We start from the raw sequence: 20803 nt of genomic DNA on the forward strand, positions 1-20803 counted from the left end.
GTTTGGATATGGGAAAGGAAAAACCACTGGAGTTGTCTGTAGCTATCTTGCAGTCCCTGGAGAAAGTGATACATACTAGCTGACATGGAAGGCAAGAGCCTACTTTTGGAAAGAAACCAAGTAGTTGAAGACATTGTTAAACTCTGAACTCATCAACCCAGAAACTCAATTTATCACCGAATCCAGAATTAGATAACCAAGAAAATCCTCTTTTATTCCAGCCAACTGAGTTGGGTATTCCGTCATTCTCAAATGAAGGCATCCTGACATACACAAATGTCAAGACACACAGCTTGTGTGTGTTCCATGCTCTGAGAATGATCTGCACATTCCAGAAGTCCTGCTTGCTTCTCCGCATTCTCTAATCAACTACAAATAACACTTTAAACTAAATGCAAAAAAGATTAGAAATACCGTAAAATCTGCACTTCTGTAAAAGGAGCTTACAGTTGAGAGCAATTGTTATAAGTGGGACAGCTGAAGCCACAGAGATGTTGAATGATTTGATCTTCATGGGAATGGAGCTGCAGTAGAACCACAGGTCCCCTGATTGCCCTGCAAGCACACCACCTACAAAGAGACTTCACCCATATCCCGCTTCTGGGAAAGGAACAGGAGGCAGGAATAGAAAAATATGCCATTTGTGACACTTACTAAACTCCCTGCTTTCAAAGTAGCCAAACTGAAAAGATCATTTTTAAAAAATCCATGTTATAAATATGGAAGTCAAGTGAGTCCTGGAAATCACTCCTGACACTGGTTCCAAATAACATTAGGTTAGCCCCAAAATATCGTCATTAAGGTTTCTGATAGGTTCACGTAATTTAAGCAGAAGCTGGATGCTGGCGCTCTATCAAGACTACATTTAGGCATTTTATCATTTTTATAACATTACATAAGATGAAGAGAAATAGAGCATATGAATATATATAAAACTTTAGCTGTCACTTATCATTATTCTTAATCCAGTATTTTTTCAGCCCAGTCCAGGACAGCGACACATCTGTTATTTGGCAGTGACAAAGGCTACTGATGCCAGCACTATTTTCCTTCTCCAAAAACACAAACCTAAATTGAGAAATAATCAAGGAGAGAAATTCTCCTCTTTTCTATACTAATTTAGGAAGGAGAGTCTTTATTTCTTCTCAAATGCAAAGGAGAGAACCAGGCACACATTACAAATTTATCTACTTTCACTTGCTCAGACTGAAATGAACGATTAACATTTTCAGGCTGGTAGTCAAAATTGTTCACTCATTATTCAATGAACTTCAAGAACCAACGAGCTATAAAAGTCATCTAAGCTAGGAAACCTTCGCCAGCCTCTTTGGAAAATAGTGTGCATTTTTCTACTACAATAGATTACAAATGCTTACTGGAAATGTCTAAGTTTATGTCTTCGATAATTAACACATATTTTAATTCAAACTGTGGATTAATTTATGCTTCTTTAATGCTAATTAAAGAATATGAATATTAGAGACCTTTTTTTAAATTCTACTTAATATATTCACAAATAAGAATGCAAGATTAAAATTATTCTCAGTGTGGCATCTAAAATAATACCTGTGTATTTTAATGGAAGAAGTAATGTGTAAGGGGTTTATTTTGGTTTACTATTATAATTTGTGTTTATTTTTTTGGTAAGAAAAAATAGTTCATATAGCACTGATTATAATATAGAACAAAATGAAGTTATGTTGTGCCTCTCTTACAGTAGAAGGTAGAGCAGTTCTAAATTTAGAAGAGAAAAATGAATTTACAGAAAAAAATGAATTTACAAAGTAAAAATATGTGTCAGTGATGTTAGTCAAAGATCAACTATTGCTGACAGTGGCAATGTTATATCCCTGCACAATTACTCATATTATAATGGAAATTTTAAAAATAAAATATGAACACAATACATAATGAGGGCAGAAGCCACCCTAATTATTCATCTTTGTATTCCCAGTTAGAGCACCTGGAATAGTGTCTTCATTGTAATTGATATTCAACAAATATTTGTAAAATGAATGAATAAGGACTGAATGATGAGAAAATAATAAATAGCTCCTCTGTCTCCTGGGAGTTCAATGCACTACTTTCTTTTAAATTTAATTAATCCTCAACGTCCTTGTAAAACAGCCAAAGGGAAAATGTATTTGCATTACATCTGAAATTGATGGAATCTATAAGAAGGGTCAAAACATCTTCCTCAATGTAAATAAAGTATTCACACTCTGGATAGGACCAGGGTATTTAAATCATTTCCTAGGTGGAAGGCTTTCAACTTGTTCCCCTGCTGCATTAATCACAGGAACTCTCCTCAGTCTCTTCAGGATAAATCCTTGGGATCCCCGAGATTGCTGCTAATCCATTCTCTTTACCATTCATTCTGTTGCTTTTAAAGTTCCTTTTCACTACCTCCCCCTCCTAATCCACAAATTTCCAGGTCAGCCCTAATTTGAAGCATTCTCTCTTGCCTTCCCCAAATGTACTCACACTTACCAGGCCATATGTTCCAGTGTTCAGGAACGAAAAAAAAAAAGTCATCACACTTGTATATAAGAGATCAAGAAAAACAGTTTACCAACATTTGAAAGTACCATTAGTGTTCTCTATTCACCTCTACTGATCCACAGCTAAGCAAGTAGTAGGATATAAATATATCCTATCTTCACTATTCACGAGGGTATTACTTATGAATTAGAAGTCTGACACAACGTTTACGTGACCTAATTTTGAAAATTTTAAATCGTATAAGGCCTCTAGGCTTAATTTTATAACAGAAAGATTAAAGGGACATAAGCAAGCATAGATTATGCTGTGGGACACTGGCAAGTTTTCTTTAACTTAAAACATCTGATATAAAAAATGCCAAATTTCTACATGTCTGCAGTAACGAGGTGGTCATCACATTGAATACCATTTCTGTACTTTCTCTCCAGCAAGTAGAATTAATATGAACACATGAAATGAAAATGTTAAGTGACTATAAATAAGCCCAAATGATTTCATTAAAATTAAGCTTAGCCAAATGTTACTTTCATATTCTTGGTAGAAAACCTTTCCATTCATATTCAAATGCAATGAACAATACATAAGCAAAGGAAGTGGCATCAAATGTTATTCCCTGCTCTTGCTTGGTATGTATTCAATTATGCTTAGTTCAGATCTGGGTTTCTCCACTCGGAGAAGTAGAGAATGTACTGATACTTGGGAAAACAAGTTTTTAATGGCATAGCCTTGCCCAAACAGCAAAATTCCAACCATCTATCTATACACTGCCATCTGCCAATATGACAAATGGTAATATGTGCAACATTTACACTGCTTTGTAGCCAAAGCTCTAAGTCAGAGGATATGAAACAATAATAGCCATGAAATTAAGCACAGAAGAAAACAAAACATACAAAATGGTGTTAAACCATCAAAAAATATGTCACAGGCCGTGTCCTCATGTTCCCTCTGGTCCCTGCACAAAGTCTGTGCCATTTTACACATGATTCTAACAAGCATGGTTATTTGGTTTCCAATCACATTATATTACAAGTAAATTGAAAAAGAAGAATGGGGTGTGGGGAGACAGAGGACAGAAAGTGGGAGATTCAAGGCTGGAATGTTCCTCAACCGGGTCCCAGTAACTACAGGAATAGTTCCCCCTTAATAATCACACTACATAGTTTGCTTTTTTACTTATTAGTCCTTGAACTCACAGACTTCCAACTTCAGGTTGAAAGAAACTCTGTTCTGATTCTTGCGTCTCCTCCATAACTTCAAAACAAGGGCTTTAATTTTACTTTAAATAAACTGCTTCACAAGTAGCTGAAATTGGAATTAAATTTTATATGAAGCTCTCAATCTGACCTGTGAGAATAATGAATCTGTAAACTTGCTGCTCTAGGTATCAAAGAGGAATATTCACCCTCCTTTTCAGCTGCCCAATGCGAATCCCTCTCATTTTAAGTAAACAGGATCTAAAAAATGCTTATAAGTGACTATCCACATCCAGGATGATTAAATGACTTTTGCCTCATAGGTCAGTGATCCAACAGCCCTTAAAGAATAAATGAACTGGATTCAAAGCCAAACTCACTTAATTTTTAGCCAAAAAATATCATAGGTATTGGGAAAACAAATCTCAATTGCTCAACTGTATTTTACTGAAAACATTTTTTAAAATGAAACAAGAGGTGACTTACATATGTCATTAAATTCCTGTCATTTAAAATTTCAAGAAAAAGTAATATTTTCTAATGGGATCGGATATATTTGATTCTTCTGTTCTTATATCTCTGGTAATATATATTCTTTTAAGTTGGAACTAAAACTCACTCATGCCCTATTAGTAGGGAAATTATCTATGCTAATTAATTAATTAATTAATTACTATCTATAATTACATAGATATTATCTATGTGAATTAATTAATTATTTTTTTAGAAAACTAGGGTCTATCTTTCGGATTCATGAAAAAAGATAAAACTCAGCATTTTATAAAATTTCAACCATTTGCAAAATTTCTAATACACTTAAGTTATTCATGTGCTTTTCAGTAGGGTATCAAAAATAATTTTCGCTTGTTTATTTGAATGGCAATGAATGGCTTTTATGAAAATCAGGCATGCCCTCAGGTCCTAACAAAGGACATAGAACTGATGGATTTGTGCCAAATATATCAAGATTTTACTTTTTAATTTAAATATGATTTTGTAATTCTGTCCTCTTACCACATACATGGCTTCCAACATCACTTAGAAACTAACCCTTAGAAAGGCGAAGTCTGAGTTACTGGAATATGGAAGGCATATGAAAGCGAAACATACTTTATGAGACAGTGATGTTTTTCTTTACTGAATGTGTTTCATCAATACACTTAAGCAAGTTTCAGGGGGAAAAAAATCAATTGATTTATTTGCCTATTGGTATTTCCTTAAAAAAAATCAATTTCCCCCCGTTTTAACTGTGATAATAGTTGTTCTTTAAAAACTGTAGATGTGTGCATGAAAAATACATATTGTAATAGACATGCACACAGACAGAGGCAGAGAGACAGAGTGAATGGAGGAGCAGTAAGAACACAGATGGTTTGCAAATGACCTCTATGTTCATTCACCCCTCCTGTTTCCCACCTTGCCTGGTGCAGCAGCTCCAATAGCCTTGAGAGTCACTGTCAAAAAAGAAAACGCATAGGGTATGAGAAGCAGGAGGGAGGGCGCTGTGAAAAATAAGAACGAGGGGCACTGATCCACGGTAATGGAAGAGGCAGAAGTAGTAAGCCTAGCGATAAATACCTGGTCCCAAAATAGCTCTCTCACAAAATCTGAAGAGCTTTCCCTTCATTATATTGCTTCAAATTAATTTAAATTATCAAACAGATACTTTAATTAAACATGTAAATGTTGAGGCAATCCAGGCTATCAGAATGTATAAAGTTATTCCAGTCACCTGTTCCATCAGCTTCTCTAGCATGTAAAGGACATGGAATAAATGAGAAATCTGCTTGGGACTAAAATGTGAGGGGTAATTTAGAAGCAGAAATTAGGAATTATTTGCCTATCTCATATTACTAGCTCAGTAAGCCTTTGCTTGGTTATTGAATTTTCTTGATTATAAAACTCATGTTTTTAACTTGTTATCTCTAAAATATATATCAAAAGAAACTTCTTGACTACTATGCAGGAAGAAGTTGTGACATTTACCTACCAGTGTTAGCAAAAGTGATAGCTTAACCTCAACAGAGTATCTCACCTCATTTGATTGTCATTTGCGTTGGAATCACCACTTGTCTGTTGCATAAAGCTATGATACAACCCTGAAATAAAAGATTTTTTTTCCTACGGAGAGGGTCGTTACATGTCAGACAACGTAAGAAACGTCAGGAGGAACTGCCAAATGTATCAGAATAACATGAAGACTTTCTAAGGATGGGGGGAGGCTAGTACAATAGGAGGGACCTGCCAAGAGAAGGGCTTTTATGGTGGCCTTAAAACACATTTTAGCTGATTTTCCAGAGAAACTACTTAATTTTCACTAATACATAATTCAGTGAAAGAAAGGGAAAAAATACAAGGTTAAGCAAATAAGAAATGCAAACAAAAACCTATAACTGTTCAAATTTTTTTTTTAAAAAAGGAGGCTTAACTATTCTAAAGTTATAGGTGAAGATCAGGAACCCAGAACTTGGGGAAGGAAAATTAGTATCACTGGAATGCTGCGGTGACCTGATAGTGGCCAAAAGTGAGTCTGAAGGATCTTTAGACTCTAAAAATGACGAAGGTTTAGACTTGGACTTTGTGACACTGAGAAAAAAAAAGAATAGCATGCAATTATACAAATGAACATATGCTATTGCTATCTTAACGTTTTGCTATTTAACGTTATTTAACGTTATTTGCTATTTAACGTTATTGCTATTTAACGTTTGTGTACACTTACTATAGTTTTTATTAGAAGTTGTTATTCAATGACAGTGCATCTTGCAAATTTATGCCTTTTTAAATCGAGAAAATTTTGCATTTCCAAATCAATCAGAGCAATTGTCCTACCCAAAAAAGGGCATTTTCCCCCCTTATTCTGCTTGCTCCTGGGGCCCAGACTCCAGGAATTAGTCAGGCTAGTGCTATGAATAATTATATCAAGTATTGCCTTCTCTGTTGTCCAGCACAAGTATTGTCCTGTGCAGGACACTGCAGAAAAGGATTAACTCAGGCCTTGGATGTTCAAACCCTGCACATTCCCAAGAAAGGTCTGTCTTTAAGACTGGCCGTTGGCCAGTTCCTAGGAAATGAGCTCTGAGCCCTTGGAATATTCTGCCTGATAAGGGTGTTTTTCTAGGCCTATGGTCTTGGATTTGCTCAGATAGTTGTGCTAACAACTGTGATTTATGGTAAACACCTGTTTGTTTGTTCTGTGGCTGGAGTCTGAGTAGCTGAGGTCAGTCATAAAGGTGCAGTACGGCTGTGACTGACCCCTAATGAAAGCCCTGGACACCAAGGCTCAGGGGAGCTTCCCTGGTTGGCAACACTCTGCACGTGTTATCACCAGCCACTGCAGGGAAAATGAAGTGTGTCCATGTGACTCTACTGACCAGACACTTGGAAACTTGTGCTAGTGTCTCCTGGACTTTGCCCAATGAGCCTTTGCCCTTTGCTGATTTTCATCTGTATTTTTTTGTTATGATAAAATGTAACAGTGAGTTTAACAGCTTTCTGAGTCCTGTGACTCCTTCAGTCTTCAAGACCCCTTCCAAACATGTTACCTAGTTCAATCCTGAAAACCCTGCAATATGACTACTGCCATTTCACAGACGACAGAATTCAGACTCAGAGAGGTTAAGCCATTTGACTGGTTGGTTAAAAGAATCCGAATCAATTCTGCTATACCATGCTGTAATGTTACGGGCTATAAAGAACTGTTAAAATCATCTTATATATTTTCTTTGGAAAATATAAAATACAATTTCATAATCCTTGAAAAATATTTAGACTATAATTAATTTGTAAACACTGTCCAACTTACATTCATTAAGAATTTTATATATGTCTGTGGTGGTTCTAAAAGCAGTAATATGGTACCAGCACTTTTAAAAATTATATGATGTTCCTCGCCTACCTATCCCTCCACCCTAAAAAATTTTTTTCAGGGTAATTCTCAGTGCTTCCCATCTTTGAAAACCATATGGGTATGTGTGTGTGTGAGGGAAAGAAATAGATACATTATTTTCTTAACATCTACAAATGTACTTTAGAACGTTATCTTTGTATGTTGAGGGGGGAAAGCTTAAAATGCACTGTCATTTCAATGTTTTGCAGGTTTGTGCATATGCGTGTACATGTGTGTACAAGAGAGAAATATTTCAAATATATTTTATGTTTAAGTTCAGTATTCAGCCACAGAAATATCTGATAGCACGAAGTCCTACTTGGTTTTATTTGAGCAGTGCACTGGCATTACTAAATATTGTGTTTCCGTGGTGACTAAAATTCTGGAGGCATAGAATTTTTGTATAGTTACTGATACTTCTTGGAATACAAAATACTTATTGTTTAGTACAGTTTTATGATCTATATTTGAATAAAATTTATAAATTTCTAATTTAAAATTGTGATTTTTTCTTTTACATAATTAGCTAAATGCTAAAATCATAATACAGATTACCCATTTTAGTTTTGTGCCAAGACACTTTTTTTAATAAAACAAAATAGCTAATGTCATACTTTCCTGATTTAAATTTATATGCCTGTGTAATGTGAAAAGAAATCCTGAAACTTTCTATAGATATGAATCTTAAGTTGGAAAAGCCTTGGCAAGCACCTGCCTTTTTTTTCTGGCTAATTTTTTAAATGGACTTTATCTTTTAGAGTGGTTTTAGGCTCGCAGCAAAATTGAGCAGAATATAGAGATTTCCCGTTTGTTCCCTCTACCCTCCCCACAAGCATAGCCTCCCCTATCACCAATTTTCCCCACCAGAGTGGTACATTTATTACTAATGATGAACCTACACCGACACATCATTATCACCCAGAGTCTGTAGTTTACTTTAAAGTTCACTCTTGGTGTTGTACATTTTATGGATTTACACAAATGTAAAATGACATGTATCTACCATTATAGTATCACACAGAACAGTTTCAATACCCTAAAAATTTTCTGTTCTGCCTATTTAGCCCTTCCTCCCCCGTTAACTCCTGACAACCCCTGATCTTTTCACAGCCTCCGTAGTTGTGCCATTTCCAGAATTCATATAGTTGGAACCATAGAGTGTGTAGCCCTTCAGATTGGCTTCTTTTACTTAGTAACATGCATTTAAGGTTCCTCCATGTCTTTTCATGGCCTGATAGCTAGTTCCTTTTTAGCGCTGAAAAATATTCCACTATTGTCTGGATGTACCACAGTTGATTTATCCATCCACCAACCTGAAGGACATGTTGGTGGCATCCAGGTTTTGGCAATTTTGAGTAAAACCGCTATAAACATCATGTGCAGGTTTCTGTGTGGACATTCAGTTTTCATCTCTTTTGTGTAACTACCAAGGAGTGTGATTGCTGGATCACAGGTAAGAGTAGGTTCAGTGGGCTTCCCTGGTGACTCAGTGGTTAAGAATCCACCTGCCAATGCAGGGGACACGGGTTTGAGCCCTGGTGCAGGGAGGTCCCACATGCCGCAGAGCAGCTAAGCCTGTGCGTCACAACTACTGAGCCCGCGTGCCTAGAGTCCATGCTCTGCAACAAGAGAAGCCACCGCAATGAGAAGCCCGTGCACCGCAGCGAAGAGTAGGCCCCGCTCGCCACAACTAGATAAAGCCCGTGTGCAGCAAGGAAGACGCAATGCAGCCAAAAATAAATAAATAAAAATAAATAAACTTATTTTTTAAAAAAAGAGTAGGTTTAGCTTTATCAGAAAGTGTCCAAACTGTCTTCCAAAGTGACTGGACCTACATCTTGCCTTCCCACCAGGAACTCCTGTTGCTCCACATCCCCGCCAGCATCTGGTGTTTCCAGTGTTCTGGAATTTGGCCATTCTAATAGCTGTGTAGTGTTAAGCACCTGAATTCTGATTTCAAAGTACTTTTGAAATGTAACATTTCCCAGAATATAACTCAAAGGCTGAAAATGTCAACATTTCTCTGTTTTGAAAAAAACCCCTTTAGGAAACTATTGCCCTAAGTAGATTTTTCCCCACCAATTACTTTTGGCTAGAAAGAATTTTGTACATATTGGACATCAAGAATTGAGAATACTGGACTTCCCTGGTGGCGCAGTGGTTAAGAATCTGCCTGCCAATGTAGGGGACAAGGGTTCGATCGAGCCCTGGTCCGGGATCTGCCTGCCAATGCAGGGGACAAGGGTTCGATCGAGCCCTGGTCCGGGAAGATCCCACATGCCGCGGAGCAACTAAGCCTGTGCGCCACAACTAATGAGCCTGAGCTCTAGAGCCCACGAGCCACAGCTACTGAGCCCACCTGCCATGACCACTGAAGCCTGCACGCCTAGAGCCCTGTGCTCCGCAACGAGAAGCCACTGCAGTGAGAAGCCCAGGCGTCGCAAGGAAGAGTAGCCCCCGCTCGCCGCAACTAGAGAAAGCCCGCATGCAGCAATGAAGACCCAACGTGGCCAAAAATAAATAAATAAATTTATTTAAAAAAAAAAAAGAATTGAGAATACTGGAAATTTTAAATTAATGACATAGGAAGTCAACACAGAAAGCTCATATGAAATCAAACTAGTATGATTTCAAAAAATTAAGTTTAAAATCTTTCTTGACCAAAGTTTCATCAATGCGGGGTCAAACTCAGCCAAGAATATGCAACTCTGATTGAAATCGCTTAATCAAAATTCACTGAAATCACCATTCTAGGCTGGTTTTCCCATACGGATGGAGTGATCCAAAAAGAATCAAGAAAGAATGTGGCTTGCAGTGAATTATTCAAACTTCTTTCTTAGTTAGCTAAAAATGAATATGACCAATCACTAGAGAAATCATATCAAATTCTGTAGTAGTAATAAAGCAATGACTGCTTTTCAGCTGGAGGGCCTTTTTTTTTGCTGCTGCGTATCTAGCTGTGGTGCATTTTAATGAGAAAGGATGACTGCATCAGCTTTTATCCATGAAGCAGATTTTAGCCTTCTGCTTAGGTCTCCCGCATGCCAATATCGAAGACTTTGTTCTGAAGAAGATCAATGACAAGAATACATGTAGATGGACAAATGTATTATCACAATCACAAATTCACTGTTAAGATTTTGCACATTGACTTCCAAATGAGAAACCTAGAACTAAGCAGGTCTCGGTACGTGTGAGGTTCCACTGGTTCCCCTGAATCACAAAAATGTTCGTATAGACAAAACATCAACTGTTAACATGAATCCTTTTAAATATAAACCTGACCCTGTGTCCCCAGGAGTGCGCTGTAAAGCAGATGATTCATCCTCTATTCATGTGTTACCAAAAGAAACGTGTGGCTGCCTAAAGTTTAATGACTGACACTGTCTAAAGAGGGAGTTTGCTTCCTGACTAATGTTGAAAACATTCTGAGAAATGCTGTAAAGCTCCTTCAAGTAACTTTCTCTTGTGGTCACTGGGAGGAAAATGAGTTTACAAAATAGATGACCTCATTGATTTTTTAAATGTAATTTGTCAAAGAAATGAAACATTTAGATAAATTCTACATTTCTCTCGCCACCAACTTCTCCCAAAGTATATACTCCAACAAAGATGGCTCACTAAGAAACTCTACTGCAGTTACAGTGGCAGAATTTAAGAGGACATAATGAATCCTTCTGCTACACAGAATCATTATCTCTAATACTTCCTTATGAAGCTGACTTCTAATCATGTGCCAAACAGGGTCCTGCTAACTTGAGTGCTTTGATAAAGAAGAATAGTTGAGAACCTTCATCATAAGTGACTTCAATACAACTGAGGAGGGAGTGAGAGACCCAGAAAGATAAATCCTCATGTAGAAATGTTGGTGGCATGAAATGCCAAGTGCCTTTAACTGTCATAAAGCAAGGTCTGTAAAAATTACTGAAAATAAATTCTTCTGGGCTCAATGTGAATCGGCAATTTCCATTTATATTACACTGCTGTTTACTCAAAAACTATTTTTAATGAATAAAACAGAGTCTACCAAAGTGTTTTCCACAAAATGACTCTCTTGAGATGTTCCAGATCTGTAATCAAATAAGTCTGAAAAACCCTGAATACTTCATTCACCTCTTGGGTATGCATAATGCACACTAACATATAAAACTCTCTAAAAAGACAACCATTAAAATTGTTTAATATTATTTAACTAATCATTTCCCAGACATTATTTGGCCACATACCTAACATCTAATTAAACAGTTTGGGAAATGCTATCACATAGGAAAAATATTACTATCATTTAAGAAATATTCGGAAATATTATATTCTGGGCACTCTGCTAAAATAGTTCTAGTCTTTAAACAGACTACTGATTTTTTGTGTGTGACATTTTATTTGACTTATCATTGTTTCTTTTACACAGCTCTATCCTTAATAGTATTTTTGGTTTGTTGTTTTCCAATTTTGCCTGAACTTTTTTCTACACAGATGTGAAAGCCTAAAAAATGTAAAGTAGTTCTATTAGTCTCTGGCTCAATTCTATACTTCAAACACAGTAAATATTCTACAAATGATTCTTGGATAATAAAAACCCGTATTTGCTTTTTAAACAAAACAATGATGAAAATCCAAATAACTAACTACAGCACTTCAGGGTTGGTTGACAAATCCTAAGAACATTTTCAGGCCATTGGGAAGGTCTTTCCAACCTACATTTCAAAATGTTCAGAAAGAAACCATCTTGGTTGCTAATTTCGGTATAAGGAAAATTGATCTGACTGCACAAAGACTTAAGTGGATGTCTCCCTTTTAAATTTAACACTGAAAAATTTGCATCCTCCATTTAATACTAAGAAGGTGTCAGCCACAAACAGGATGTCACCGATATGCAAATAAACTACACTTGAGACCTGCTGTTGTTGTTATTATGTAATGGATTGGGACTAATCTGTTTATAGTCTCATCCCACCCTCCTCAGATTTCATTTTGTCTTCTCAGTCTCACCTTGTTCCACTCAGGGCCTCACTCTATCCTCTTGTTGTACGTGAATACATTATACATTTTCACGGAGATGCTACTTGGGGTCAAAGAAAGATTAAATGAACCAGTCTTCGTGATAATAAAAAACATGATCTTGATAGCCAAACCAAGATTATTAGGCGATACGTTACAATCGATAAACCTTGAACAGCTGCTGTATATGCTTAATGCACTAAGTTAACACAAACTGCTGTTGAGTGGAGAGATGAGGTCAATAAACAAATAGTAGTGAGTCAGTGTTTAGAAGGCTGAGAAACATATGAATGGATGGGGAAGCTGGCTCTTGAAAGCCAAGAATGGGGATTAAATTTGATACGGAATAAACTTTGGTTGCGTTTGAAAGCTTCTGAGCATGTAAATGCTATGATTAAATTCACGCTTAAAGAATTCAAGTATAGGGCTTCCCTGGTGGCGCAGTGGTTGAGAATCTGCCTGCCAATGCAGGAGACACGGGTTCGGACCCTGGTTTGGGAAGATCCCACATGCCGCGGAGCAACTAAGCCAGTGAGCCACAACTACTGAGCCTGCGCGTCTGGAGCTCGTGCTCCGCAACAAGAGAGGCCGCGACAGTGAAAGGCCCACGCACCGCGATTTAGAGTGGCCCCCGCTTGCCACAACTGGAGAAAGCCCTTGCACAGAAACGAAGACCCAACACAGCCAAAAATAAATAAATAAATAAATAAAAATTTAAAAAAAAAGAATTCAATTATAAATGACCTGGATTGGTGAGTAGCTGTTAATCAAGTATTTTAAAGCACTTGGTTAAAGTGATTGACCTAAGTCAAGGTGATCAGGGCCCAGACCAAGTGTAAACAGGGGGAGGGATGAAGGTGCCAACCATGATTGCAGAGGAAGAGCTGGTGGAGCTTAGGAGGCAAAGAGGACGGTGGGACACATGAAACCTGAGACTGTGGTTCCCCACGCGAGGCTCAACTGATGTGATACGGCCCAAGGAAGGGCTGAGAAGAGAAGTTTATCTTAAGGAGGAAATGATGGGTTGTTTCCTGTGTTGGGTTGAAGTACCCAGCATTTAAGTGAGATGACTGAACAGAAAACCTAAAGTATGACACAATAAAATAGGAATGACAAGGCTTATTAAGAAAAACATATTCCTGATTAGTCTTTCCTGGGGGTACATGGAAGGTAGGATTTCAGAAATTTAGAGGATGAAAAAAAGAAATATTACATATCAATAAGTTGATTAAAATTCCATACAAAGTCAGTGGCAGCTGTCTTAAAGCAATACTTATCTACTATAGCACAATATCCATCCAAAAGCCAACGTGTGCAGAGAATTACAAAATATCTTTAAGGCTGATGGAATTTCAGTTTTATTCATTTTTTTCCCCCAATACTGCAGAAAGAAATGATGGAGAATTTAAATGGGTCGGCCGGATATCTGCATAAGGATTCCACAGCCAATGTACGTAAGTTTCCTACTATTAATGCTTAGCACTGGGCTCGGGCACTTCCCCTGCCAAGCAGTAGATTTTCAGTACTGCCCCTGGCAGACATTCCACTAGCAATAGCGATCCCTTCCCAGGCTCAAACATTCCCTATTCTAGTCTTGCCAGTTCAATCAATGCCCCTTAAAACCTCACAAAAACACTGACTTACTCTGCAATATATCCCTACTCTGCTTCTTACTAACTCTGTTATTTAAACTATCCAAGCCTCAGTTTCTTTAGCTATAAAATGTAAAACAGCTGACAAAATACCTACTGGTTCTTTCTTGTTGCAAATACAGGATGTAAGGTAGGCAAAAAGCATAGCAGAGGCTATGCCCATAAATATGATTAGTAGTATTATTTTAATCCATGAAATAAATGGAGTTTAAATATGTTTTTAATATATAAGCTTCAATAACGTTAAACTTGTATTAAATTGGTGGTTATTTTAGGTCAGTGATTTTAAAACTCATTTACCAATGAAACGTTTTTCAAAGAAAATGTTATACGGAACAGAAAAGAGCTAGAGCAGCTGTGATTTACAAAGGGATGTGAAAGCCTGGCTCTCACACATTCAGCTTCCTTCACACTCCCTTCCACCGGTCACCCCAAACTTCTAAGGTAGGTTCCCAGGGCTCCAGGGCACACACTTTAAAAAAAAAATCATCATGTTGGATAATAATTGGTAAAACCAAAAACTATGGAAAACAGGTCCCCATTTCTAACAGGAGCATCCTAATTCTTTATTTAAAAAAAAAAAAGATCATTCTTTTCATTCTGACACCTTCAGGGGCACTTGATGGTTTCAAAATAATTATATATTTCAAGATTTTAGAATGAGCATGTACTTCTTTCATAATGAAAACTGATGAATCTTTTGGAGATGATGGAATTATTTCTCCACCCTCCCAATTCCCCAACTCCTGCACGCACGTACATGCCTCCTTTCTAAGAAAATCAAAAGAAAACAAATGCACTTTGGCAATCAAGTAGATTGTCTCTTTCCATAGTATTCCATGAGTAAGGAATTATACACTGGGAGTCCAGGTGGGTTAGGGTCCCCAGAAGATGTGCTTGATCACCAGAGTGGTGTTGATTTTTTTAACTGAATTAAATACTTTTAGAAACCAAACTCTCCAGTGTACCACAGTCCTTATAACTCTCTATTATCCTAAGCAATTGCACTATCTGTCTCCTGAAAGCATTTGAACAGGGCAGAGAATGGGGCTTATAACTTGGGTAAGCAACTTCTGGATTCATAAGAAATTCCATTCCAAGTGACGTCACCAGATTGGGGGCTTTTTGAACTATTTGAGTATCTCTATACCTGGTCATTTGGGTTAGGAAATTGTTTTTCACCTGCCAGAAGACCTTTTAGCATTCATTTAGTGATTCATTCAACATCAACTTACTGAGAAAATATATAGTACTAGGCAGTGCACGAGGGGCTGGGCAAATGGCAATGAATAAGACAGACCCTGCCTCAGAGAGGCTTATGGCCAGACAGATGATCAAGTAAACAGGAGCTAACAGTACAATGTGACATGATTTTAGAAACACCTAACAAAATCAAACAGGGTAGAGGATGCCAGGAAAGGCTTCTCAGAGGGGAATTTGGGTTAGCAAAGATCTCGACAAGGAAAGCTGACTAGGGTTGAGAAGTGGGAGAGGTGGGAGGGCAGGATGTGGATGGATGTGCAAAGGCCCAGGAGAAAGAGGAGGTAGCACATGATTTGAGAGATTGTGGAGTACTATTGTTAGTGTCACACAGAATGCTCCAAAACAGTTATGTGGACAGAAACTCCTAAAAGAGAAGAGTGCACTTCAAAGATGTCAATCTACCCATGACCACATGAAAAAGTGTCTATTCATTCAATACAGGGTGTACATTTACAGGCAACTCTGAACATTCCACTAAATATTAAATTTCTAATTTATTAATAATTTCTAATATAAATTTTAGATTTCTTATCATGCACACTCCTTGACTGGAAAACTCCTAATTCAATAAACATTTCTTTATTTCCATATTCTTTCTAAAGGAAAGACATTAATGTCATATTCTTAGGTGAAAAACTCTTGAGGTCTCAAGAGTATAATACAGTCTTTGGATGCATACATTTTATATGCATATAGACATAAAAATTCTGAAAGAATAAATTCTAGTATGTTAATAGAAGATGGAGAAGTCATTTTTTTTTATTTTCTTCTTTTTGGCTTATCTTTTTTTCCTTTTTTTCCTTTTTTTTTTAACAATCAACATTTAAAACTTCAATTATATCTTCACAATACTTTTCTTGCTAGAAGCTCACAATCAGGGAATCCCACAGGGGTCCATGGCCAGGCTCATGTGGGGCTCTCTCCCTGCTCTCTCTTTGTCTTTGTTAACCTCTGGCCCCAGACACTCAGCCTGCTTCCCCAGACTCTCAGTAGCTGTCACCACCCACTTTATTCCTTCTGTTTCTTCTACCACTAACTGCACAACTGACCGCAAGTGAGATGAAGGACCATAATCCCAAACCTTAGTGGTCTTGAGGAGTTTACTGCCAACCAAAAAAGGAGAAAGAAAGAGGCAGGAGATCACAGCATGACAAAGTACAAGGAAGGAATGACTTTTGCATAAACTTACAAATTGTATACAGTTGAGGCTTCCGGTTTTATAGTTCTTAGCACACCCCTGAAATGGGGGGCAGCATTCGGTAGGAGCCTACAGCAGGCCCTGGACCACTGATGACTGTGGAGTTCTTCCAAGAAGCCCAGGAGTCAGAAGCATTATAAGGACCATTGCTACAATGAGTCAATCTTGCCCTATGTATACCACAAGTTTTCAAGCATATGTAGATGGTATTATCAATTCTTAACATTTAACACTTTTCTCATTATTTCTCCGTCAAATGACACTAACACTACAACTCTCAAGTAAACATCTGCATAATGTTTTTGATGTTCAAGTGTCTCAAAGAGGTCTCAAAGAGGTTGGGAACACTAGTGTAGAGGAAGGAGCACAGGTCTCTGAAGTGTGACATATAGCAGCTTCATCAGTAACTGAGTACATCTGAGCATGTTTTCTAAACTCTCTGAGCCTCAGTTTGCAAATCCAGTCCAAAGCTGAGGATAATAATAATTCCATGAACCTTTCCATGAGGGAGAACTAAGTGAACCCACTCTTCCAGCTGACCGTCTGCTCCCCCTCAATCCTCACCTGAAGTCCACCCAGGCAGAAGAGCAAATGGTAAAAGGAACTCTGCCCCTCTCACAGCCTCTGAATGACAGGCCAATTTACTAGGACAGCAGCCAGTCCTGACACAGTGGCCTCTTGGCATTTCCTCTTAGCCACAGAAACACAAAAAAATTTACATGTAAAAAAAATTCTCAATATTATTTCTTTTTTTGAAGGGTAACATGTAAGATCAACTTTTGTCCTAGAACAAAGTGTAATTGTTCTTGGAGAGTGTCAGAGACAAAATAGCAGATTGTTTTATCTACGACGTGAATTGAAAATTATTCTTGAAATCATTTCTCGAAAATAAATGTTTTCAATGGTTTAGATGAAATGATAGTACAATATAATTCATGATAAACATGTACTATCTCTCCATAAGATCCCCACCTTCCTTTAATCGGGAAATCAGTCTAGTTTTCCCGACATGACACTATTAATTGAATATTACAAGTTGATAAGCATATTAAATCAAAACAGAGGAGGACTATTTGATTTTTAAATGCCCGACTGACACACAGCAATGAGAAATACATAATAAATGTCAGATTCTAATGTAGATAATGTAGTTCATGAAAGCAATATTTTTTCTTCCGGAAAATTTATTTTCTGCCATTAGCTACAAACCCATAGAGGGATAATCATTAAGGGTACTATTATTACTGTACCAAAACAATCTTTTATATATTGGTTTATAGAATAAGCTTTTGGGAAGACAAAGCAATCACATCAACAATTCACAACACATCTTTAAAAAGCAGGCTGTTCCACATTAGATATGCAAGTTCCCCATTATTTAAATCAGGAACCAAAGGAAAAAACTATCTCTTAGTAGGATAACAGAGAAAAGGAAACTTCTCTTACTTTAAGAGCAGCCATGGTGTTTGTTCCTACAGTGAAAACTGACGTTATCTCAATTAGTTAATTATTCATCCCAACCTGCAGGCCTTGCTCCTGGAGGCGTTCATACCTTCGCCTCTTGCTGTGTTGAAACTAGTTCAGTAATTTGCTGATAAACAATTTTAGTGCAGTATCTAACAGATCTTAGAGATTAAGTGTAAGATTCACCCCCTCCTTGTACAGATAAGTAAACTGAGGCCAAAACAACTCTACTATCTTATTGGAAATAGTAAAGCTAGTTAGTTAAAAAGCCTACCCAGGGCTTTCCCAGTCCGCATCTCTCATGAGATGAACCACAATTGTGAAACAGACAGCTCAAGCAGGTATCAACCTGACTGCATGGGGAATGTTTTCAGTGGGCTACACAGCATATTTTAACTATTAAAACAACTGAAGAGGTTATTAGTCATACACCAACATTCTCTGGATAGCAAGGGTAGGAGCAGCGTTAACTTAGTTGAATCTCTTCTAATTTATTCTTTTTATTCAAAAATGATGGTACTATAGGAAATTGAGAAATACTGTAATTTTATTCTCCCCCAATAAGTCCATATTACGTACGTTATATTTTCAACCAGTAAATCAAATCAATATACCAATCCTGACACTTAGGTATACTGTGCATATGGGAAACCTGAATAACTATTTCAATGAAAGCTTTTTTGAGATGTACATTGCAACACAGATCCTAAGCATTTTTAAGATTCGTATCAACTCCAAGCTTGTAAAAAATGTATTTACAGAAGAGAGCTTCTTTTGCAATTTATATGTTCATAAATGTTTCCACTAGCTAAGACATATTTTGGAATATGATCAAATGGTAGTGAATGTCAAGTCCGAACAGCAAGGCTAAAACTCTGACAGTTCTCATATGTGGCCACTGCTCTTTTAAACCACTGTGTCCCCAAAGGGCTAACAGGGAGAAAATTCTACCTCCACAAGTGAAGACAGCAAGGCATATTTTAATGATTACTTTTCATTTCATCTCTAACTCTTAAACACAAAATTGGATTTGGGCTTCTTTCATACTGTTAACAACTTAGTATTAATATATGCACCTCTCATTCTTCCTCTTCAAGGAAGAAGTTATACACTCCAGCTACATATAACTCCCAAATTCTTTCCAACTATGAACACCAAAATAGGACTCCTTAAAAAAAAAAAAAGTATGGAGAATTGGCACACTGCATGTTTATGTCAACCTTCAGAAAACATGGAAACATGCAGCCCCAGCTCACCAGAAAAATCACCACATGTGATCAAGCTATTCTGTGACATGTTATGTCTTATGCCCAGTATTCAGATTTTGCACTCGCCTATGTCAACCCCTAAAGCCTCAAGAGCTGGCTACTACTGTAGAACAGCTTTAACACGAAGAGTGTGAGAGCTCTGTTCATGGCCCGCGGCGTGATCTTAGAAACACTTGAATCAAACATATTTCCTTCCCCTCTGCTATTTAAAATCGAGGGACCTCAGGCTTGGCACGTGGCTAAAAGACAACAACAACAGAAGAAGAAGAAGAAGAAATACCGGAACACGGAACACGCTAAGAACAAAGGAAACACAAGCCTGTGAACAGGAAATGAAGCAACTCTATACACATAAGTACCTTTTGGGGCCGCCAACGTAGGTGAAAGTAAAGGTGGAGTCTGAGTATCTGAAATCTGAAACGAAAAGTCTTGTTAAAAGCTACCCCTGGAGTGGATTTTTCACCCTGGTCATGGCTCGGGCCCCCTATTTGATGGAGCCGAAGGGAAGCCTGGCGGGGCGGGGCGGGGCGGGGCGGGAGGCCAGGGCTGGAGAGCCCCGAGGTCCGCTCTCCGAGTGGTGCGGGAGGGGATGCCGCGCACCCCGTGCCGGGTGCCGCGGGAGGCCGCCCCCCGCAACAAGTGCCGGGTGCCATGGCAACGGCGGGAATTTCCCGGTCCGGGCAGCCGGAAGCGGCCCCAGCCGAGGTCGCGGCTGCGAAAGCAAAATCCAGTCGCTTGCCCGGGGTAGCAAAATGGACGAAAGGCGACCCCCAGGCAGGGGGGCGGCGCGCGCCTCGGAACCTCGGGAATCCCTTCTCTTTCCGGGGCATCGCATTGCCAGTCGGAGGTACTAGAGGGAGCAGAAGGGGCGGGAGATCGGCCCAGCGCTGCCCCCCGGGGGGCCTCGGTGCCGGGCGCAGCCGGCCAGCGCCGCGCAGCGCAGCGGGCTCCATTCCCGGCCGCCGCCGCCGCTGCTCTGCCCATTGCGCAAACCCGGCGGGTCCAAGCCGCCGCCTGGGTCGCTGCTGCTGAAACCCCGGAGGCGGGCTCGGACGCTCCGGGCGTTCACCGGGGACTAAAAATACAATGCAAGGCTCCCCCGCCTAGACCCCCGCTCGGGCCATCAGGGTTCTGCCCCCAAAGCTAGTGGCCGCCCCAGACGGGGGGAGGGGAGAAGGGGAGAGGCTGGCACCCCCTCCCCCTTTTGGCTCCCGCTACCGCTGCAGCAGCTGTTGCCCAATGAACCCGGGAATGGGGACGTGCAACCCACCGCCTATCCCCAGCCACACACGTCGCGGCCAGAAAACTAGGAAAGGGGGTGACGGGCAGGCAGAGGAAGCTGGCGCTGGGTCCGAGGCTCTGGAAAGGCGAGA

The 20803-nt window shown here is 38.9% G+C and overlaps 1 protein-coding gene and 1 long non-coding RNA gene across 5 annotated transcripts in view; one reads left to right on the forward strand and one right to left on the reverse strand.

Moving 5' to 3' along the window:
- LOC309657937 overlaps positions 1-20803 on the forward strand; it is a 1158638-nt gene that overhangs the window by 742921 nt on the left and 394914 nt on the right. The window lies entirely within an intron of this gene.
- Positions 1-20803, reverse strand: part of PARP8 (poly(ADP-ribose) polymerase family member 8) — a 188920-nt gene that overhangs the window by 157522 nt on the left and 10595 nt on the right. For 3 of the 4 annotated variants that reach the window (XR_014261954.1, XM_082455877.1, XM_082455875.1), the window contains exon 3: positions 19790-19844. Coding sequence is in view for 3 of the 4 variants with exons in the window: in XM_082455877.1 (XP_082312003.1) it covers positions 19790-19844 (55 nt within the window). In the remaining variant the exon portion in view is untranslated. Of the gene's footprint in view, positions 1-19789; positions 19845-20223 lie in introns of all 4 variants that reach the window. The other variant, XM_082455876.1, reaches the window with a different exon arrangement.

The sequence above is a fragment of the Balaenoptera physalus genome (genome assembly GCF_965194825.1).
Source record: "Balaenoptera physalus genome assembly, chromosome: 3".
In the NCBI taxonomy this organism is placed as follows: Eukaryota; Metazoa; Chordata; class Mammalia; order Artiodactyla; family Balaenopteridae; genus Balaenoptera; species Balaenoptera physalus.